The sequence below is a fragment of the Parus major genome, chromosome 26 (genome assembly GCF_001522545.3).
Source record: "Parus major isolate Abel chromosome 26, Parus_major1.1, whole genome shotgun sequence".
NCBI classification, from domain to species: Eukaryota; Metazoa; Chordata; class Aves; order Passeriformes; family Paridae; genus Parus; species Parus major.
The window spans coordinates 747,691-771,409 of record NC_031795.1 but is presented as its reverse complement, the minus strand read 5'-3'; the positions used below and the strand labels follow the sequence as shown (position 1 = coordinate 771,409).

General features: G+C 47.9%; 1 protein-coding gene across 1 annotated transcript in view; it reads right to left on the bottom strand.

The window, feature by feature from the left end:
- Positions 1–596: 596 nt before the first annotated feature.
- The window catches only part of LOC107214882 (protein phosphatase 1 regulatory subunit 12B), a 96,902-nt gene continuing 73,779 nt past the window's right edge, over positions 597–23,719 (bottom strand). Inside the window, exons 16-21 of the mRNA XM_033519838.1 lie at positions 14,811–14,901; positions 13,734–13,856; positions 12,889–13,072; positions 12,246–12,358; positions 10,955–10,999; positions 597–1,320 (exon numbers count right to left, since the gene is read on the bottom strand). Of these exons, the coding sequence (XP_033375729.1) occupies positions 1,315–1,320; positions 10,955–10,999; positions 12,246–12,358; positions 12,889–13,072; positions 13,734–13,856; positions 14,811–14,901 (562 nt within the window). The 3' untranslated portion in view covers positions 597–1,314. The remainder of the gene's footprint in view (positions 1,321–10,954; positions 11,000–12,245; positions 12,359–12,888; positions 13,073–13,733; positions 13,857–14,810; positions 14,902–23,719) is intronic.

Genomic DNA, 23,719 nt, shown 5'->3' with positions numbered 1-23,719 from the left:
ATCCCATCCCACCATCCCAAAACACTGGGAAAGGAATTCACCTGGAAAGAAAAGACTGAGCCTTGTCAAGCCTCGTGGTGTCACCTCTTTATTCATTGCACCCATTACTTTCTGTGCAAAGAAATTCTGCTTGTTCTGGAGAGAAGCTGCTTATTTTGGTGCATAATGAGTGAATGTGGAACTGGCAGCACAGTCACTTGTCCCAGGGGATGTGACCAAAAGGCAGCCTTCAGCAGTACACAGATCAGAGAACCCAGAGAATCACAGAGTCATCCAGTCCTGAACAGATCACCAGTCCTCTCACTTATTCTGTGTTCTGGGTGTGTCTGTGCTTTTTTCCTGATCAGGATTTTCTGCTTTGGCCACAGAGATGATTACAGTGCAGGAGGACTGGACTCCAGCTCAGGAGTTGATGGCACTGGATGGTTGATTGTTTTTTTGTGTTTAATTGATCTTTTTCAATCTAAAAAATTCAGTGACTCAGCTTCACTCTCACCCTCTGCATTGCTTCTTAACTGTCAGGTTCTCATGACACTACCTGAGCAGGTAATTCTGACTGAGTATGTCTTTGTACAGTAAGAGAACTAGAAACTGGCTCCAAAACACAGATTTTTATTCCTGGGGTACAGCCATGAGCACCTGAGGAGCTGCTGGGTTACAGAAATTAATGTATAGCCAAGGAACTGTCTGTGTATAGCTACATAAACACATATGTCTGAATTCCCTTAGCAGTAACAAGAGCAACACCTATTACCTTTAAAATAAGTTATTAAAACATTACATTACTATAGTCTACAATCTGTACTTCTGGGCATTTCATTTAGCTTATTTAATGGAACTTTGTATCTCAAGATTTAATAATTCAAATTATTGATATTATTATTACTACTACTGCTATACAGCAACTGTACATTATATATAAACCCAACTGCAAATAAATGACTTTTGAATGAACCTCAAGCTTTACCAGGGTCAAACAGAGCCTGCAGGGTTTATTTAGCTCTGCAGAAGGCAGGCAGGGTTATGCTGGGCAGCAGGACTGGCAGTAGCTGTTCTGTAAATGGGATGTGCAGGCTCTGCTGGAGTTTCCCATAAATGGAATCTGAATTGGAGGAGGGAACACTTCATCTGCAGAGCACAGGATCTGCCAGGGTGCCACACAGAGAGCAGGAGGAAGGGGTCCTCCTCTCCTCCCAGAGACACACAGCAGCTGAGAGTCTGTAACTGCATCTGTAGCATCATTCTTCTCCCACTTTTTATTCCCATCTCCACATTAATCACAAGAAAAGCTGGAAGCACCATGGCATACCTGGATTAGCACTGAACAGCACATGCAGACCATTTAGTGGGGGCTGAGAACAGCACACTTTAAATAGAAAATTTCAGAGTTATTTTCTTTTTACTTTCTTATAAACAGAGGTAATAAAAAGCAAGGGTGAAGACAGTTCAAAAAGCAGCATTGCCAGCAAGAAAACATCATTTTAGCACCTGCAAGCATGAGGAACATCTTCCAGCAGTTCTGTGGAGCAGAGTTGAGTTTTGGGAAGTAAAGGTAAGGTGCCTTGGACACTCAAATCCAGCAGGTCAAGAAGCTTGGCTGCTCACTGACCCCTCTGGGGACACCCCTAAGTTCAGAGGGGGAGAACTGCATCTAAATAAAGGCTGCAGAGAGGGAGATGGTTTCACTGTCTTGAGTTCATCACCACTTGAAGATAAAGCTCAGGACAAGCCCAGTAAACCAATCTACATCTGCACTTGTACAGCAAAGGCACAGGAAATCTGAGATAGGGCCTGGAGGGGGCAGACAAACCCAGAGCTGGAGAGTATCAAAGGCAGACACATTTCTGAGAGAGCCCACACATGTTCATGTTCCCTCTCTGAATGTGCTGTTAAACTGCATTTCACAGAATCACAGAATATCCTGAGCCAGGAGTGACCCACAGGGATCATCCAGTGCAGCTCCTGGTCCTGCACAGGCACCCCAACAATCCCACCCTGTTCACCCAGCCTTGTCCAAATGTTCCTGGAGCTCTGGCAGCCCCTGGGCTGTGCCCATTCCCTGGGCTGTGCCCATTCCCTGGGCAGTGCTCTGGGGGAAGAACCTTTCCTGATCTCCAGCCTGAGCCTGCCCTGGCACAGGCTGATGGTGAGAGGTTACAGGAATGGGTGGCAACAGTGGCAATAACCAGAAACAACAAACCAGCACCACAAAAGGCTCCTGTTGAAGGGGACAGATGTGGCAGCTTTACAAAGTATAAATTTCTCTGAGATCACAGACAGGATTCTGTTCAGGCTGTAAATGCAGCCATGGGTACAACCCCAGCACTGCCCATTGTCACATCATAATCCTGGCCAGGTCTGTACACCAGAGATTGCTCTAGTGGCCATGGAGAGGTTGCTGTGCACCCAAAACCTGGCTCTGCCTTTCCACAGTGGGGCCTCTTTCCTGAACTCTGTATCATGCTTTGTTCAAACACAGCATTACAATAAAATCACAGAATCACAGAATCAAGGATTGTTGGAAAAACCTGAGCCCAACTCTTTCCCCACCACTGCCATGTTCAGCACTAAAACATGTCCCAAGTGCCACCCACCAGGGATGGTGACACCACCACTGTCCTGCCATCTGTGCCAGTTCCTGACCACCCCTTCAGGGAGGAAATCTTCCCCAACATCCAACCTGAACTTCCCCTGTCTCAACTTGAGGCTGTTTCCTCCTGTCCTGTCCCTGTTCCCTGGGGGCAGAGCCCAGCTCTCCCTGGCTGTCCCCTCCTGGCAGGGAGTTGTGCAGAGCCAGGAGGTTCCCCTGAACCTCCTTTTCTCCAGGCTGAGCCTCCCCAGCTCCCTCAGCTGCTCCTCCTCAGACTCTTCTCCAGCTCTGTCGCCCTTCTCTGGACACACTTCAGCAAACCCAGAGAGATGCTTTGCTCTCACAAGTCCAGTTTGAGCACTGCTCATGCACAAAATCATTTGATTTCATCCAGTTCCAGCCATTAAAGTAGTGTTGGAACATAATATTTTCCAGGGGAAGCTGTCTGGTAGTTGCACACAGCAAGTGTTTCCTGACAGGTTCCTCTTCCCACCCAAGGAGGAACACAACAGCAATTTGCACAGCTATGAACAGGCCATGGCAGGGAAGCTGAGAAAGCAAACAGCACTACAAGAACCAGATGGAAACTGCTATTTCAAGCTAAGGGACTTTCCAAAATATGACATAGAGAAATAAATATCTCACAGCCCTCACAATAGTCATGATCCATTCTGCTTTTTATCTACATTCATCAGATTCTCTGTGCTGACCACAGCCACCCCCAGCTGTAAAACCTGTCAGCTCAGCTGTGGGAATCACAGGTGACACACAGCATGTTCCAGTGCCAATCTGGAACCTCAACACACTCTCATCTATCTAAGTGTGCTGCAAGCCTGTTTGTGACCATCCCTCCCCAGCAGCTCCTTGTGGTGCAGAAGTTTATGTCCACTGCCAAGGATGAAATCTAAAATCAATGAAAAGTCTGATGAAACACCCACTCAAACCCACCCACAACAGAGCCCAGCACTGGGCACCTGGTAGGTACCAACCACAGAATCACAAATGGCCTGGGTTTGAAGGGACCTTAAAGCTCATCCAGTCCCACCCTCCTGCCATGGCAGGGACACCTTTCCCTGTCCCAGGCTGCTCCAAGCCCCATCCAACCTGGCCTGGGACACTTCCAGGGATCCAGGGGCAGCCACAGCTGCTCTGGGCACCTGTGCCAGGGCCTGCCCACCCTCACAGGGGAGAATTTCTTCCAAATACCTGATCTAAAGCTCTCCTCTGACAGTGGGAAGCTGTTTCACCTTGTCCTGTCACTTATAAAAAGTCCCTCTCCATCTTTCTCATAGGTTCCCTATAACGAGCAATGAGGTGTAAATTAACCAGAGCAGGTGGGAAATTCCTGCCAGGAGTTTTGCAGCTTAAGGATTCAACATCTTGACAAAGCAAACAATGAAGCAGCTTCTGCCAAATAATGTTACTTTTCATAGAGAAAGTCCATGCCCAAGAGCAAAAAAACTAACAATGACTCCACACATGAGGCTTTGTCTGAAGAGAAGTATGTGGGATATAAACTCTGAACAAAGTGACCTTTTAAAGACACAAGGGACAAACAGCATCACCACACTTGTATCACAGCAACATTTTTCCTACACTGGTTGTTTCCAAATGGTATTTTATTGCCAGAGAATTTGACTCCAATTTTCCAAACAAATTTAGATTACTTCTAAGCTCTATAGAAGTATATCTAGCTGTAAGGCAATACAGCTTCTGCTTTTCATTCCTTCTGGACATGTCTGGGAGATGAATAATTTACTACATAAATGTGTGACAGCACATGTACCAGCCTGCACAAGAGGGCAGGAGATGAGGACAATCAGCTCCACAGGGGCTTTGCTAGAGGGAAGCATCCACACAATACGGGGGTTACAGAATGGTTTGGGTTGGCAGAGATCTTAAAGCTCATCTCATTTTTACCCCCTGCCATGGGCAGGGACATCTTCCTCTAGCCCAGGCTGCTCCAAGCCCCATCCAACCTGGCCCTGGACACTGCCAGGGATCCAGGGGCAGCCACAGCAGCTCTGGGCACCTGTGCCAGGGCATCTCCACCCTCACAGCCAAGAATTCCTTCCCATTATCCCATCTATCCCTGTCCTCTGACAGTGGGAAACCATTCCCTCTTGTCCTGTCATGCCATGCTGTGTCCCAGGTCCCTCTCCAGCTCTCTTGGAGCCCCTTTAGGCACTGGAAGGGGCTCTGAGCTCTCCCTGGAGCTGTCTCTTGTCCAGGTGAACACCTCCAGCTCTCCCAGCCTGGCTCCAGAGGGGCTCCAGCCCTTGGAGCAGCTCCATGGACTCCCCTGGACTCTCTCCAGCAGCTCCACGTCCTTCCTGTGCTGGGACCCCAGGGCTGGAGGCAGATTCTCACACTGGGGAGAAGAGCCAGACAGCAGGGCCTGAGCATGACACACCTGAATTCCTTGTGCTGCAGCCCCCTCCCACTGCCCCAGTCCCTTTTCTCCAGGACAGACCCCCGTGTCACCCTGACACAGCCACCAGGGCCCACCCAGATATCCTGCTGTAGGCAGGAACTGGAATTCAGCAGATGAGAGTTTCTGGAGGATGACTTCAATCACATCAGGAGAGACATCCTCCCCCAGCCCCCTGGATGGCTGACACTGAGGTGTGATCATCAGCTCCCAGAGGGGCCCAGAACCTGCTCCAAGTACTTCAGCAGTTGGGGATATTTCTCCTTTCCATGGTTTTGAACGTGTCACGAGGAGACAGATTTTGACAGTTTCCCACAAAAAGTGACAGGATGTGCTGTTACATTCATAAGCACAACCATACACTGATAACCTTTAAAAAGTCAAAAATCACCAACACAAATAGACATAAAACAACAGTGAGATTTATTCTGTCTCTGGGGTATGGTCCAGGAGCAATGCTGTACTCAGGCTGGTGGGTCTGGGCTGACATTCACCCAGAACTGAGCACTCCTGGAGCCCACACAGCTCTGGAGAGAAGCACACATGTGTCATGGATCCTGCTGCCACCCTGTCCCCCACCCTGCTCCCAGCTCCTGCTGGCAAGAGAGCAAGAGGATCCCAGGGCCCTGTGCAATTGCTGCCATGAGTGCAAAGGAGAAGCAGCCTGGGGTGAACTGGGATAATGTGAACTGACTGCACAGGCCTCCCAGCAATGCCATCAGCAGCCAAGGGAGCTGGAGGTGGCTGATGCAGGGCCAACCCCAGCCCCATGGCTGCAGGGAATCACTTGCTGACAACTGAGAAAGATCAGCCACCTCAGACTGCACCACAAGTCTGACAACAATCTACCAAACAAGATGCTAAAGCATAAAGTTACCTTAAATAGTTATGAGTTTGTGACCTTGGGAATCACTCCTGGCTGTTTTGCACAATCTTCCCAGGACTCACAGATTGGTTTTTAGCTGGTTTTGTGTTACTCATCCCCATCCCCATCATTGCTTCACATTACACCTTCCTAATTCAACAACTTGGTGAATTAGAGAACTCATCTGAAGGTATTTAGCTGTAACCTGTAGTCACACAACCCACTTGGGTCACTTGGCTTTAGGCACAAAGAAGATGTTTTCCCAGAGCTGTAAACTGGTGCTCAGAGCCAGGCTGAGAAGTGAAGTGCTGTAACAATAGGGAGAGAAGCCACCCAGGCTGATGCCCTTCTCCACATACTGAGGTTAAGAAAATCCAACACAAGCACATCAGGCTGAAGAACTCACAAGGCAAATCCTCTGAGCAGATGTGAAGCATTTTTGTAGGAATATTTGCAGAATTAATTTTAATTTCCCTGCTGCCTGCCCCCTCCACCTCCCAGAGAATCCAGGGCACTCAGAACATGATGAGGATGTTCCTCACCACATTCAAGCTCGATGGTGAAGCCTCAGCTCATGTTCCTTCCTGCAGCACGTTGCTGCTGTTTCATATTGCTATACATATTAAAGATCTTTCCTTGCAGCACACACAGCCCATTAGAGCAATTTGTTTATAAACAGGACTAAACAGAGCCAATCTCTCCCAGCCTTATGTCACACAGAATTAAATGCTCTCTAATTTAACTGCACGATGCAAGTGACGCATGGTGCCACCTACGTGCCCTTGGACAGGAGCCAGATGGTTTCCCTCCCACATCACACCACATCTCTGCTAGAAATAAACATTCAAGGGTAAAACCAGGGGAAAATCCTCATATCCCCAGAAGGGACCCTGGGCCAGGAGCAGTGAAGCACAGGATGAACACCCCCTTATAGAACTGTCTGCATTGAAAGGATTTGAGTTTCTTAGCAGCTGGCCAGAAGTTCACCTATTTTGTTCCTTTTACTGGTCAACTTTCCCTTGTGTACCAGCAAAACAGCTCAGCTCTTGCAGACATACCTTACCATAATAGGCAATGTGAGTCCTGAAAGTGGAGGACTCAGAGCCTTTCTTGGCTTCCAAACACGGTCCAAGGGCTTGGCTGCACAATAACAACTGGGGACCCCCAGCACACCCAGTCCAGCTACAACAGGACATTGATAAAACACTTAACAAAAACCAGTCCTGATCTTCTAGGTATTAATCACATCCATCTTTCACAAAAAGACAAACAGCATGGTGATAAAAACTGAACCAAGCGTCTATGGAAGGATAAAGTGTCACTAAAAGCAAAAATACAGGTGAAAAATAGGACACACCAAAATCAGGACTCCCAGGTCATAGCTCTGAATCAGCAATAACATTGAGTTTACAAAAGGAATTTTCCTTCATTGTCCTCCTGTAGAACTTGTGGAATTAAGCTTAGAAATTCAGCCCTTCTAAGACAGAGATTTAATTTACATTGGTATCCAGCTGCATCTGGTGATTTCATGGTAACAATACAGGTAAGCAGAACACTTATTTACAAACCAGAGGGAACCTAGTTCATTCCAAAAATCAAAGTGCAGCAAGACAGGAATGGAGCCTATTTAATCCACTTACTGCAACTGTAATTCACAATCAAACATTTCAGTGCTATTCCTCCATAAAACTTAATTCCTTCAGTGTGGCTGGGGTTTATACTGGGCTATACAGACTGTCCTGAAGGCAATTCATGACAACAGACATTCTGTTTGATACTTTTACTGCCCAGAAATTGTTATTTTATGAACACAACACTCAGTGTACTCCTCTGAATTTAAAGTTTTCTTTTGACAAATTCCCCTGTGGGTGAGGTACATCTGTAATGCTCTGGCAGAGAACTGCAAGGAGAAACAATTCTTTAAATGATTATAAACATCTTCTACTTGTTCTCTATGTTCTGTCACTTACAATGTACTTTTCTTCCAAATTTGTTCCTCATTGTTCCTGCTGTGCAATGATGGCAGAAGCTGCCCAGAGCAGCTGGGGCTGCCCCTGGATCCCTGGAAGTGTCCAAGGCCAGGCTGGACTGGGATTGGAGCAGCCTGGGACAGGGGAAGGTGTCCATGGGACTGGATGAGCTTTAAGGTCCCTTCCAACCCAAACTAGGCTGTAATTGATTCTATTATTTTAAGTCAGGGCCAAGTCAAAACCAGCAGTCAGGGGTAAAGAAAACCTGCTCTGAAAGGAACACTGGGACATTCTCTTCAGTCTTCACCATCATCCTCCAGCTGCTGCATCCCAGACCAGGCCATTGATCCCTATCCACACTGACTCTGTTGTGCTTGTCCTCACTGGCCTCACCAGCTCTGCAATTCCCATTGGTATTCTGCAGACAGTGGCTTGAGGGAACAGGGAAAGTTTCCCAGCTCCAGCTTCCCCCTGGCTCACTCTGAATCCAACATGATTCTCTTTCAGATTCTCCAGTTTTTATTTTCTGACAAACAGAGACAAGACTGTGGCCACACTTTTCCCCCACCTCTGTTCTGAGCTCAGGTCTCCCCAGACCACACAAAAAATCCTTCCTTTGAAGCTCCTTCCCACTGGAATCACAGAAAAACCTCTCCTAAAGCTGCTTCCCCAGAGGCTTTTTCCTGCTGAAGTCCTTGTACCCTTGAACATTTATTCCACAATAAAACTTTGTCTGCTCTTCCAACTTTCCAGAGAGCACACAGGCAGTCTGCATCCCAAGGAGGGAGGTGGGGTGGGAGCAGAACACATGGAGAATCCTGACACATCCCACTATGAGACCTCTTATTGCCTAAACCTCAGCCAAAGTGTCTGGGCTGCTTTCCCACTCTGGTGCTTGTGAGCTCAGCCAAAATAATTCACCCACTTCTGAAAATTAGAACAACATGTATTTGCTCCTTTTTTTTTTTTTCCCCCCAAACTGCCTTTACCTTTCCTGTGCTCGTCTCACTGCAGAGTTGGAGGAGGGATTTCAAGTGAGGCCTTTTTTTTGGTTTCCATGAAAAACATCCTGATATCAGCCAAGATATAAACACTCTGGAGCAAAAATGTTCCCATAAAATCAGTTTCTTTGGGGTTCTGCTACTAAAATGGGACACTCCAGACTGTTCAAGTTCACAACCTGGTGACATTTGGCACCTGCCATTCTAGAACTATAGATAGTGAAGAATTAATGATTATTAACTGTACTTTCTTATTGGCACTAGAATTGAAAGCAGAGAGCTGTTCCATGATTCCTGCCAAAGTGATGGCAAAAATCAGAAATCTCTGATTTGGATCTCAAATAAACCAAATAAACCAGGGAAGACTGACCAAGTGACATGATGGTGGTGGCATGCATTCAAGAAAATAAACTGGGAACTGGATAAACACAAGAGGACTGGGAAAATGGGAAAACCAGCTCCAGCAGAGTGGGAGGAGAGTCTAACCCAGGTCTGAGGTACACTGGGTGTGTAAGAAACCAAGGTAGTGGTGCTTTCAGAGCACCTGCATAAATGGGCTGATGGAGCTGAAGGGAAGTCGCTCTGCTCTTAGATGGATCCCACAAGAAAATCACGTGAAGTGTTAGAAAAAAGGAATCCTTGCTGTTAATTTGGGGAAAACCAGCATTATTAATTGTAAGAGACTGGGTGACCTTGAATTTTTGGGCAGCCAGGTTCTCCCAAAGTGCAGCTTATCCATTTACATGAGCAGTGAGGACTGTGCTCAATAAAATTTTCAGCAATTTTAGGACTAGACTCCAGGAAGCATCCAAACCTGCAGCCTCAGCTACTCTTTTGTCTTAATTTAGGTAATCTGGGACAACTTCCCAGAAGAACAAGACATTCCCAGCAAGTCCCAAACATGCCTGCTGGAAACAAGGTGTCCCTATTATGATTATTACTTTTTACACATTACAGAACTCCCCTCCTTCAGTCTAACTGTGAGGCTGCAGAAATGTCAAAACAATTTTATGAGGATAAATGGCTGAATCCTTCCTGCAGGGTTTAGTGAAGATTTCAGGAAGCTCTGCACTGTGATGAGCAGAAACTCCTGTGGGAAGGGCTGGCCTCCTTGAAGCAGGTGATGCTTCTGTGAGCAGGAATATCTCACATTGCAAGTGGAGAAATGTGCAAAGTAAGCACTGGGAAAGCACTGGCTGGCATGGAAAGATAAGCACATGCTAAAAACCATCCCAGCACCACATGAGTCTCTGGTCCCAGCAAGGCTTGCTGTAACTTTGCTGCACTCTGACTGAATATTGCAAGAAAGAAAACAAAAACAGAGTCTGAAGAGTGTTATTGCCAATTTTCAGCAAAGAACCAGTTAATTCCAACTAAATGATGCTTCAATCACTCTACTGCATTGCAAAGCATAGGGAAAGGCTACCCCAAGTTCAAGGTTTTCCAGCAAAAATAAAAAGCAGGCTGACCCCTATGCAACCTTACATTTGTTATTTCTCCCAGGTCTTCCACACTGCATTTTAATAACTTGGAAATGTATTTAGCTTTGACATTGTCAGAGTCAGTCATGTTGTCAGCCCCAAATGTGTTTCAGACAAAGACAAACAAAACCAAAGGAACCAAGGCAATTTGGAAAGACTCTGTAATTATTATAAAAGGAAAGAAAGGGTCTCAGAGGATGAGACTATTGCAAGAACAGGGGGACACTGACCAACCTCTGACCACTTCCCACAAGGAAACAAACCCATAAGGAGACAGGAGAGCAGATTCCAGAAATACAAAACATCCTGTCCAAAGTAACAGCTATTCCAAGATCCAAGGTCACACCTTCCCTGGGACACCTGAGATCCCACTGCCCTGGCACTGCAGCCCCACTGCTGCATTCCCTCCAGGCTCCACAACTCCTGCAGCTCTCCAGGAGCCAACACTCAACTCAGGCCACTCTGCAGGTATACCTTATCTTTCAGAAAAGAAAGAACCACCTCCCTGTACTCCTGAGCAGAGCCTGAACCTCTCCTATAGACAAGAGCAAAAGCCACAGAACACTCTGTCACAGCAGCCAGGAATGACATATCAGTGATTCATATTCTCACTTACCCGAGTTTCCTTCACTTCTTCATTTCCATCAACTTCATCATCATCCTAGGAGGAAAGGCAAAAATGGAATCAGGCAGCTCTGGAGACAACAAAACTTTATCCCAGGAAGGCAATGTATTGTTTATAGAATCACAGAGTCATTAAGGCTGGAAAAGACCTCCAAGTCCAACTTTGATCAAACACAGCACGTCAACTCCAGCACAGCACAAAGTGCCACGTGTGTTCTGAACCCTGAGAGGAATGGTGACTCCACCACTGCTCTGGGCAGCCTGTGCCAGTCCCTAACCACCCTTTCTGTGAAAAAATTACTTGATGCTAACGTTAAGGAAACTTCTGTCAAAAGAAATGTCTGTCCAGATGCTTTTGGGTAATCTTCAGATGAGGCTTGGTGTCCTAATGGCCATTTAGCAGATGTTGGTACTGGGGACAGAACGACATCAAGAGATGGCTCCTGCCATTCCAATGCTTCAGAGGAGTCCCTAATACACTGAGGGGAAAAAACCTTGGAAAAACTGCACATCTGAAATACTGATAGAATACTGACTTCCAAAGTATCTCCAGTTGAGTTAGACTCCAGGTGGGAAGTCTGGTCATCCCAGGTATCCTGCACAGCTTCTCCAAGCCTTTGTAACTGCTCCAGGGTTTCATGGAACAAACATGAACTACCACAGCATCCCAGCTGACTCTGGATTCAACTATTAACTGTAATAATTCTTTTCATAATTCTTATTATCTCCTGAAAAAGGTGATCTATTTTCCTAGCTGAGGCTCTAACCAAGGTTTGGCAGGTTTGATTTCTTCCCTCAGACTGGAGAAATCCTCTGAAACCTGGACTAAGCAAAATGACCACGACACAGACAGCTCTTCTGCACTTATGTGAGTGTTCCCTGCTGCTGGGAGGGGACCCAGACACAGGTTTTCTTCCTATTGTCTTTCTGTCAAGGGGACTAAAGAGCAGACAAATTTGGGCTTGAAGAAATTTGAAAATACTTCAGGCTGTTTGTGACCTCCTTCCAAAGGAATTAAGACTTTGAATCTCTCCTGAGCCATGTGGGCCCTGTCCCAGTCCTGCAGGATTTCCATAAAATAGCTCAGTTGAAGGCTGCCCAGAGCCTCCTGCTCAGTCTGACACAGCCCAAACAGGGATGTGACACCTCTGGAAATGCCAGTCTAAAAGAGAGCTGGAGAGGGAAGAAGAAAATGGAAAAATGGACTGGGAAGAAAACCATGAAGCTTGGAATTGGAAGAAAATTCACCCTGGAGTTTCTCTTTCTAAGGAACTCAGACTCACATCCTGTGCTGAGAAGATGATGCCGGTGCCTCTCCGTCTCTCTTTCGGTCGCCGCCGCTCTCGGATCGACTGCTTGTTCAGGGATCTGTCGTCTGAATCCTGGTCTTCACACTCTGGCCAAGCAAAGAGAGACTGCTTTGGTTTCAGTGATTTACATCTGTGCTTTTGCTAAGGTGCTGGGGTTCTTTTCAAGCTCATCAAGGTCATCTTGCCTTGTGTTATATTACATAGGAGTAATTAAACCAAATGAAATGGAATCCCAGTGTCCTACTACAGCTGGATACTCACACTCCTTCCCTCATCAGAGCCAGGGACCTGCCAGCTCTCCCCAGCTCATCCTGACTTACTCCTGCTCTGAGGGTAAACTGTACTAGGGGAATCTCTTTCTCCAGCTCTAACAGCTAAATACTCCATGATCACTGTCTCATTCATTTATCCACAATGGAAAATATCCTTTTATCCCTGTGTTACAAGCAATGGGAATTTGTTTAACTTCATTTAAACAAATAACATTTGTTTTGTGACATGGCAGCTTCCCTCAGAGTAACAAGTAAACCTGTTCTCTCCATCTGTACACAGTGGAAGTTCTAAAGCACAAGAAAACCCTTGAGCTTTGTCTGTTCTTCACTCCCCTGGTACCTACCATTTTTCTCCATCTCTGTGGCTGCTGCTCTGAAATCTGCTGGATTCACTGAGTCCAGCCCCAGATATTTATTTGTTCGAGTCAGGTATGAAGTTGTATAGAGCAGAGGTGCTGCTGTGGAAGGAGACACAGGTGTTGTGGGTTTGTCAGGCTGGGCTGGGCCCCTCAGTCGCCGATACACGGTCTGAAAACAAAGAGCCATGACAGAAAAATAGTACAGTGAAAAGGAAGGAGAAGACTTTGGATTTCAGGGGATGCAGCTTGAGAGTGCAATGTTTTCTTCACCTGTGCTTGACAGATCAGGTCCATTCTATCACATAAGGACGGGTGTTAAAGTCTGTGTAAGAGCACCCTCCACAGCTGGGAGATCTGGGATCAATCCCTTTGTCCCTACAGCTCATGGCAGGAGACACAAGTTATCTAATATAAATGTATGACTTAGAGTGAAGAAAACCAGAGGTGATGGTAGGGGCAGAAAACTCCAGCTTTCCATTACACATGGAACATCTGTGGAAAAATGCGAACACAAAGCCTCTGCCTAGACTGCATAGCAAGGATGGATCCAGGCCACATTTCTATCATTAGCCTTCTCATTACACTTTCTGGGATTTACACCGTTTTATTTTCTGGCAAGAGCCAGAAAGGTGAAATTCCCAGAGGAGAGCAAAGGCACAGCTGAGCTCCAGCACCTCCACGTGCACCTCCCTCGTGCTGAAGAGCCTCTTTTCAGCCAGCCTCTCCCCCTCCGACGACAAAGATAACCCCCAAAGAACTTCTCCTGGTGTCAGCTCTTCTGAATGGCTCTGTGAGCTGTCAGGGAAGGGGTGCTGAGGCAGGAGGATCACCTCATCCTCTGTGCTCCTGCCCCAGCCGCTGTCCTGGGCCGTGTCGCTGTGCTGCGCCTGGCGCTCGGCGCGCGAGCGGCTGAACGTGCGCTCGGCCTCCTGCAGCTCCGTCAGCGTCACACCCTGCAGGGAAACACAACCTTCCAGCCATGCACACAGTCACCAACCCACCCTGCTCTGCCTTGGAAGGGACAGCACATCTCATCCCACCCCAGGGACACCTTCCTCTAGCCCAGGCTGCTCCAGCCCCCATTCAACCTGACCTTGGACATCTCTGGGGATGGGACAACCACAGCTTCTCTGGGCACCTCATGACAGGGCCTCCCCACCCTCACAGCCAAGAATTCCCTCCCAATATCCCATCTAATGCTGCCCTCTGGCAGTGGGAAGCCATTGCTCCTTGTCCTGTCCCTCCAGGTCTCTGGTCAAAGTCCCTCTCCAGCTCTCTTGGAACCCCTTTGGGCACTGGAAGGGGCTCTAAAGTCTCCTTGGAAATTTCTCCAGCCTGAAATTACATTTTCAGTCTTCCAGGTCAGTTTAAAATGCCACAGACTCAATCTGGTCAGGCTCATGTTTCATCCCTATGGCAAGAGAAAGGGAAGAATTCTGTTGCCTTTCTCAGCCTATTGGCATAATCACTGACTCAAAGCAACCCAAATATCTGTGACCACACTACAAACTAAGAGGAAGGCACATTGCAGAAAGCAAAGCTTGGAAATCAAACTCATGTATGTTTGTGGGAGGGTTTTGTAATAACTGCTTGAAGAAAATTTCACGAGAACCTCTCCCAAACAGTGTGAGTGCAGACAAGTCCCCTGAACTAAGAAATAGAGCAGAGAAAATCCTGCCTCTTTACAGAATCATGGAATGGTTTGAATTGGAAGGGACCTTAAAGCTCATCTCATTTCACCCCCTGCCATGGGCAGGGACACCCTCTGCTATCCCAGGCTGCTCTAAAAGGTCTGTCCAGCCTGGCCTTGGACACTTCCAGGGATGGGGCAGCCACAGCTGCTCTGGACAATTGGCAGATCAGCTCTCTCCATCCTCCATGTGAATGTGAACGTTTCCATCCCTCACCTGGGTTGACCTGCGGGTCTGCCGGGCCTGTCTGGATCGTGCCTTCCTCAGGGATTCTGCTTCCTCATCCCGCACTGGAGTCAGATATGACCTGGGAAAAAAGGCACAGAAGAGGTCAAAGTCAAAGCAGATGATCTGCCTTCCTTGTCTCTGTAGACTCCTGAGCTATTATTCTATTTCTCATGGACAAAAATGAATTTTAGCTCCATCTGCTATTGCTGTTTCTTTGGAACAACTTCCCCATGAGCACACAATACACACATGTTCACAGCACCACCTCCCCAGAGCCTCTCAGTAAACCCTTCAGTTTTTGACATGTTCTGTTAAAAAGGTGCACCTATTCTCTACATTATTTGCTCCATTCCAAATAATTGCATCATTAGAGAAAGAACCTCACTCCCCATAACTGCCCTCTCACTCAGACAAAGATCTCAGAACAGAAATCCTGTGCTGGTGCATTCCTCAGACCCTCCTCCCTGTCATCACAGTCATGATCATATTCCTGCAATCTCCTGCCTTCATCAACATGAAACCCATCTGAACTGCAGGCATCACAGAAACACACACACCTTGGGAAGAGCCATGGAATTAAAGAAATGACCTTCACATTCTGTGCAAACCAATCTCCTTGACACTGAAAAACCCACAGTTAAACACAGACCTGGGCACAACCAGATTTCATCAAGGCTGGGAGGATTCAAAGGAATTATTCACATGAAAATACATAAAGTGCACCCTCTGCCCTGGCAGTCACTGGGAGGAACTGGTGAGGAATTGGGCAGTGCTTCGAGTCAAGGAGTGCACAGCAGTAAATGATTTCCATGCTGGAGGAGAGGCTTCAGTCTTATGGAAAGTTAATTAAACTTGACTCTTCAGCCTGGTTAATATGGAATGATTATTCACACTTTCCCACTGTACAGGAATGAGGCTGCTGGAATGTTCTTTGCAGATCTATCACTGCCAGGTTAACACTGTACCAGAGGTCTGGATGCTCAAAGGGCAGTGAATTCAGTGAGGGATGAAGGTGAATTCTCTTTGTCCTCCAACTCTTTTCCTGGTTTTAGTCAATCACCTTCATGGGAAAGGCTGAAGAGGATTTGCATCAGATCCAGCATGTTAAGACATTTATTAGAAAGTTCACTAAACTGCTGCACCGTGACAAAACCACAGAGAATCCTGAAACCTGGATCTTTCTAAAATAATCTGTCATGGTGGGTTTTATCCACCCTCAGGAGCTGTGTTTAGTGCTGGTTCAGCTGTGCAGCAGCTGCAGCCTGGCCTCCATGGAGTTTCTTGGCTTGCAGGAGGTACAGTCACCTCCCAGCTCCTCAGGTGTTGTGGGGCTCATGTGAGACTCTTCTCACCTGAAACTGATGCAAGGATTAGACCTGATTTACAATGCCCTGAACAGCCCTGATTGCCAGAGGCCAAGGGAAGTGCAGAGGGCTGAGGCTGTGTCAGAGATGCTGGACTGGAGACTCCTAGAGGGGCAGCTCTGATCTCTGATCTCTGCTCTCTGAGCAGGGACAGCACCCAGGGAAGGGCTGGAGCTGTGCCAGGCCAGGCTCAGGCTGGAGATCAGGGAAAGGTTCTTCCCCCTGAGGGTGCTGGCACTGCCCAGGCTCCCCAGGGAATGGGCACAGCCCCGAGGCTGCCAGAGCTCCAGGAGTGTTTGGACAAGGCTCTCAGGGGTGCACAGGGTGGGATTTTGGGGTGTCTGTGCAGGGGTTGGACTCAGTGATGCCTGAGATCTTTTGGATTCACGACATTCCATGATTCTCTGAAGTGTGTCCTGGGAGCTGCCTGCAATGGAGATGTCCCCAGCTGAGGCCTTGCAGAGCTGCACTCCCAGGCTGATTTATCACCCCCATGAGAAGCTCCAGCACAGCCCATGTGGGTGCCCTACAGAGGAGCTCATTTCTTCCCATCGATTGTCCAGACACACACGTGAGCTGTGATGGATATGCAAACACAGGAAGCTCCTACACTTCAGAGGGATGATTATCTCCCAAGAATCTGCTGTTTCATGAACAAAAAAAAAGCTGCTGTTTGGTAAGTGAAAGCTGTGCATCTCCTAGATTTGCAGAGCAGTTCTCTCCCTGCTGCAGTGTGTGCACTGTCCAGGTAATAGCACATTAAAGCAACAATAAGCATTTTCTGCAGCTTTTGACATGAGCAGAATCACTGCTGTTTGCCCAGCAGCCAGAAGCAATGAGCCACCTACAGGAAGAAGGCATTTGCAAAATATACTGCAAATGAAGTTCAGAGCAGTAGAAAAAAAATAAATATAAATTCCTGAAATATATAAACCAAATAAATTTGTAGCTCAGTACAGTAGGCAGTTTACTGCAATGGCTTTGAATCAGTGGAATTTAAATCAGTGGGATTTACTCTGCAATGAGGACACAGGTATGTAGGAGATACAGGTACAGAGAGGACAAAACAGGTTTTCAGAGTTTCAGGAAAGGTTTGGCAAATCCATGGGGAGCAGGTCAGCTGCAGGAGTGGGGAGGGGCTCTGCAGCAGGGCAGCCCAGGAGGCTGCAGGATTTCCCTTGGTGCAGTGCAGCCACAGCTTTGCTGTGGGAATGACAAGAGAAAAATCATTTTGGGTCTCTTAGCCCATCATCCTCCCAGGCTTTTTCTTCTCTGCTCTCCCAGAATATATATAAAAACACAGGTATGTTACAGCATCATTAGCAATTCTGGGAGTGCAGCCTGTAAAGGGGGACTTGATCCTCAGCTGGGCACATCCTGCAGGTCAGCACGGCTCAGCCTGGGCTGCAGTCCATCACCAACTTCTGGGTTCTTTCCATTTGCACGATTCATCACTTCCTGGAGCTCACCCAAAGCCATTTACAGCAGGAGATAACGGGATTTTCTGAGGCCAGGCAGCAGAGCCCCTGCACAGTGACAGAGCTGCTTTCTGCAAGGGAGCAGCCACAGCCTGTTCCTGCTGCCAGCAGAGGGGCTGTGCTGTCAGTGCCTGCACCTGCAGCCAGCACTGTGAGCCCAGGTGTGAGCCCAGGTGTGAGCCCAGGTGTGAGCCCAGGTGTGAGCCCAGGTGTGCCCTGCTGAGCCCAGGTGTGCCCTGCTGGCAGTGCCATCCCTGGTGTGCCCTGCTGAGCCCAGATGTGCCCTGCTGAGCCCAGATGTGCCCTGCCAGCTGTGCCCTGCCGAGCCCAGGTGTGCCCTGCTGGCAGTGCCATCCCAGGTGTGCCCTGCTGAGCCCAGGTGTGCCCTGCCGAGCCCAGGTGTGCCCTGCTGGCACTGTGAGCCCAGGTGTGCCCTGCCGAGCCCAGATGTGCCCTGCCAGGTGTGCCCTGCTGAGCTCAGGTGTGCCCTGCCAGGTGTGCCCTGCTGAGCTCAGGTGTGCCCTGCCAGGTGTGCCCTGCTGAGCTCAGGTGTGCCCTGCCAGGTGTGCCCTGCTGGCACTGTGAGCCCTGGTGTGCCCTGCTGGCAGTGCCAGCCCAGGTGTGCCCTGCTGAGCCCAGGTGTGCCCTGCTGGCAGTGCCAGCCCAGGTGGGTCCTGCTTGGGACCCCTGTGTGCTTTGCTTTTTAATTTGGGGGGAAGGGAGGGAAAAGACAGATTTTACAATGTGTTGCTTTGCTTACAAACTGAAATCTGAGAGACCTGAGTGCACTAAATGGGCTGGAAGAGAGAGAGAGACAGAGAGAATAAATGCCCAGGAAGAAGATGGTGAGTTGGATGCAGCTCAGGGCTGGGCAGAGCAGTGTGCTGCTCTCTAAAGCAGAAACACTGCAGAGCACAGCAGGCTGCAGGGCACAAGCACCAAATGGGGTGTGAGGCAGCCTCTACAGAGTTTTTAATTATGTTTTAAAGGAACATGCTGCTTGCTCAAGTGCAGTGCCTGTGCCATCCTATAGTTCAAGGAAATATCTCAGGGTCTAGAGCAGATCTTCAAAGGAAAGGTTCTGTGTGCTGTGTTTCCTTGCAGTAAGCTTTCTCTGACAATTACCTGCAATAAGAGCAGCTATAACACCAAGCTCAAGGCATATATAAAGCAGAACAGATTTTTACCAGAATTTTGGCTGTAAGTTCAAGGAGAAGAATACAAATTGTTCAAGATGTGTATGTGAGAGTCAGCAAAACCCCAGCAGAGATTTACAGCTCCCACAGACAGAGACAAGTGTGTCCTGCTGCCCTGAGAGAGCTTCTGATTTGTGTATTAGCTAGGAAAAAAACCTGGTAACTGACTGATAAACCTGGCTCCCACTTAATTCTACCTGTTTTCAAGAAAACACTTATTTTCATCTGTCAACTCTTTCATCAACAATAGTGTAAAACTTAAATGGACCCCAACTCATCACCACATCAAGCCAAAAGAAGTTGCAATACCAACAGAAGTGGAGATTCAACCTAGGAAATAGGAAAGCTGGATACACACATTGGTAAACCAGGAATACAAATCTGTATGTTAGAGAATGCTGGCAGGGGAAAATAAATATTGTCATGAGAAACCCTTCCCAAGTCAAGGGATGCAGTAAAGAGTTACAATGCCCTGTTGGTTGGTGCATGGGTAACAAGAACAAAAGATGAATTTCTCCAAGAAACATACAGTCTTCTGATAATTCTTTTCCAACACTGGTCTCTTTCCTGCCGTCCTGAACTCCTTCAGGCACTCAGAGCTTGAGGTGTTTCTGGCAAACACCATTCACCATCATGGAGTCCTTTGGCAGAACATCACCAAGCCCCAGAGGGAACAGCAGGAACGTCCAAAACTTGGAGTTTTACATCAGCTGTACAAGGCAGAGCCACTGAGGCTGCCCCATCCCTGGAGGTGTCCAAGGCCAGGCTGGACAGGGCTTGGAGCCACCTGGTCTAGTGGAAGGTGTCCCTGTCCATGGCAGGGGTGGAATGAGATGAGCTCAAACCAAAACCTTTCTGGCATTCCATGAACACCTGGCAACAAATCTGGAAGCTAAACATCCACCAAGTTCTACAGCTGCTCTTTTCTCAGACTGGATTCAAGGAATTTCATTCTGCTGTCAGGACTGAAATTTGAGATACACCCCTGCCTGAGCTGCTTTGGCCATGTCAGTTCTCTCCATCCCTGTCAGGTCCTCTTCAATAAACCCAGGTCCTGCAGCCAGCACCATCAGAACATGAACTGCACACTGAACTGGTTCATCACTGCAGCTGTCCCCAGTCTCTGGGATCAAGACTCTGCTGATCATGAACTGGAGCTGGGCTTGATGGGGCTCTTCTGGAGGAAAGCTCCTCCTAGGCCCTCTCCAAATCCTCTCAGCTCTTTCCAGCTTAGAAGTGACTCTGAACTCAACTCACTAGCCTAGGACCAAGAGTGAGTTTTCTTGGAAGCCAGGACAGACTTTTGGCTCTCCCAAATCCAGGTAACACAGGTAAGGGGAGTCAGGCACAGGTTTGGCTCCCTGTGCACAAGGAGGTGTGTTCAGCACATGGAAAGCCACGTGGCTATTCAGACCTAAAATGTTTGAAATTTCTCTTCTTAAGAAGAGTACAGTAGCCCTGCTCCAAACACTGCAGTGATTTAAAAAGTCTTTGTCACACATGTATCTATTTCTCAGGCATACACACATATGTATATATGTTTATATACACAAGTATGTATATTAAAAACTCACATGCATGGTGAAAAAAGGAAAAAAAAAGTCAGCAAAATCCTGAAGTACAGATACTGTTCCCCTGGAAACAACTGGAAAAGTACAGCATCCCAGCAATGCATTCCTACAAACTGGAAAGTTGCCATTAGCAAATAACTGTCTGTGAGCTGGAGGAGGGAGGAGAATCAAGTGCAAGTTTTGCAGGCAACAATGCTGACAGCAGTTCCCAAAATACAATTCCTTAAGTTAGAAAATGAACTTTGTCCCCAGCAGCGAGTCAATCATTGGCAACTACATGGTAACAGTCAGAAAAAGAAACTTTTCTGCTCTCTTATCCAAGCAACAGGTTTTGGTTCTCCCCTGAATTTATCCCTGTGCTGACATGTTCTGCCCATCAGCCCACTGCAAGTGGAAATTGTCATTAGAGAAACTGCCAGAAGCTGGATGTGCTGTGAGAGACCCTTCCAGGCAGGAGAGAAGGATAACACATCAGACTGAGAGTGCTGGAGCTGGGGATGAGGGAGGAGACAGCCTGACAATGCTGAGTTATTTAATAAGCTGAGGACAGAAGGATAACAAGATCATAGTCCTAAAGCCTTTCACAGCTTCACAGCAAAAAGGTTTGGCTGAGAATTCCCCATTTTCAGGATTTTGCTGCTGGGAGCTGCTGTTGTTTCAATCTGGACAATGAATTCTCAGCTTGTGCAAGTTTCAGTGTCTGAATTTCAGTCCTTTGATTACAGGTTGATTAGCAGGTTCACTAGCAGCAGATTAACTTCTTTATTTCCCATACTGCTCAACATGTTCAGTTGCTGATCCAATAGATTAAGAGACTTGTGATCTTTGCCACTTGTTAATGAAAACCACCAGCTCCCTTTATCCCTGCACAACTCCAGTTTCCACAGGACAGTTACCATGGGGTAAGGTTTATGTGTGACACATGAGGCTACAAGAACACTTCCCATCAGTGGAGACAATTTCTGTCCTTTCCCATGCCTTGTCCCTGGAAGTGTTGAAAGGCCAGGTTGGATGGGCTTGGAGCCACCTGGTGCAATGGAAGGTGTATGAGCTGTAAGATCCTGAGATCCATGGCAATGGTTATTCCATGGTCCCATGTTCAGTTCTGTGTGTGCCCCTCAGACAGCAGAGCTGCTCCTTCTGGGCTGTGTCCCCACCCTGTCCCCAGGGCAGCTCCTTGTGCCTCCTTGGCAGTCTGCACAGCTCCAGCACCAGGGGAGGAGTGTTTGGGGTGCAGATCCAGCTGGGAACACAGCCCCTGCAATCCCTCCACCAGAGGAATAAAATACACCGAGAGCTCACCAGCTTTGGGGCTGGGGGAGTCAGCACAAACTTGAGAAGCTTTTAATGATCTATGCAATCCCTTCACATTAATTAATATCACTCAGAATTATGGTGAAAAAGCAACAAACTTCACAGTGATGACATTCCCTAAACTGGCTGCAGTAACTGTTTCTGGGAACTCAGACCTTTAAACTTGTGCCAGAAGAGGAAAGCAAGTACTTGTTTAAAAAAACCAAAACAATCCAGGAATTCCTTCTGTAAGAGAAAAACAAAGAGTGCTGCAACCCCAGAGCAGAGCAGCCAACAGGAGCTGAGGTGACAGTGTCACCTGGCTCTGAGACACTGAACATCCCAGCTGTGACCATCACAAGTGCAAAGCTCACCAGGATGGAATATTTTGGAACTCTCTGTGTTCAGCACAGGACTTCAGGTGTCAATACACAGCACTGAGTGGGTTGTCACCATGACAGGGAACAATCTGCAGCTCTTGGGAGCTGCATCCTTGCATTAAAAATCTGCTGCAGGAATTTCCTGCCACTGACAGAGGAAACCAATGTCCTGCCTCTGCCAGCATCCCTCTCATCTGCCATGGAACCAACACAATTTGACATTTTCAATGACTTTAAGCAGACCTGTTACAGCTTTCCCAAAAGCTGGTTTACAGTTTGAAGCAGAAAATTTTCCAGGCTAGAAAATCCCTGGGGGAAAAAAAAAATGAACTTAGCAAAACTCTGAGTATTTTGGAAATTGTCTTTTGCAACTAAAGAATAAAGTAAAATCAGAAGCTGGTGGTAATAAAGAAGGTTGAGCTGCTGAACCAGATAAGGCCGAGGAGTGATGTTTGCCTGCCTTCCACTGCCACCTTGTGGGAGCAGGAGATGCCTGAGCAGCTCCAAGGGACAGGATCACACATCAGCTCCATCTGAATTACACAAAATAACACTGAATATTAATAATGTATCAAAGATTTCTATTTCCTACCGAGCTCACATTGCAGTTTCTTAGCCCGTGGCTTTGGTTTAATTTCCAGTGTCTGCTGTTCTCAGGGACAGAAGATGAATTAATTCTGCACAAAAACTTTTCAAATAGAAATGCCAGGGAGGATTCTTTGGGTCCTGCACCTTTCACATCCCCAGGTCAATACCGTGGAGCTCAGAATTTAACAGAGGAGCTGATTTAGTGCTGAGTTAGCCCTCAGCTGCAGTGACACACAGGATCTCTACAAATACTTTGGCTTTAATGGCCACTTTGGGCACAGAGAAGTAGCTGAACTTGTCCAAGTTAGTAAAGCCAAGGCCCTGAACATCCAGGCAGTGGCACTGGGGTGGCAGTGGGATGGCACTGGGGTGGCACTGGGGTGGCAGTGGGATGGCACTGGGGTGGCAGTGGGGTGGCACTGGGGTGGCACTGGGGTGGCACTGGGATGGCACTGGACTGGCACAGGGGTGGCACAGGGGTGGCACAGGGGTGGCAGTGGGGTGGCACAGGGGTGGCACTGGGGTGGCACAGGGGTGGCACTGGGATGGCACTGGACTGGCACAGGGGTGGCACAGGGGTGGCACTGGGGCCAGAGGGTGCTGTTATTGCTGTTAGACCGAGGGTGAAGCACGTGCAGCAGGGAGTGGTTCCTGTTAGTAAGCCAAGAGGAATTGCACACACACTCAGCATGGATGGGGCTGGGGAAAGGCAATTTTACCTTCTGCTTGTTCCAGGCTGCCAAGCTGCAATACTTTTATAATGCTTAGCTCAAGTGGTCCCTGCTTCCTTTCCTTGACCATTCCTGAAGGATCCTGGATGGATTCTGCTTTTGTTAGAATGGCCTGGGCCCCCCTGCCCAGAGCAAATGCCAAAATATCCACCCCCCTTCCCCTGAGGCCTGGGAGGGTGAAGCCCTGGAGGCTGAGCATGCAGCACACACCTGCTCACCACCCCCAGAGGAAACTGCACTGACCCTGGCCCACACCTCCACCTTACTCCAAATAAAAATGCAGCCTGCTTTCTGAT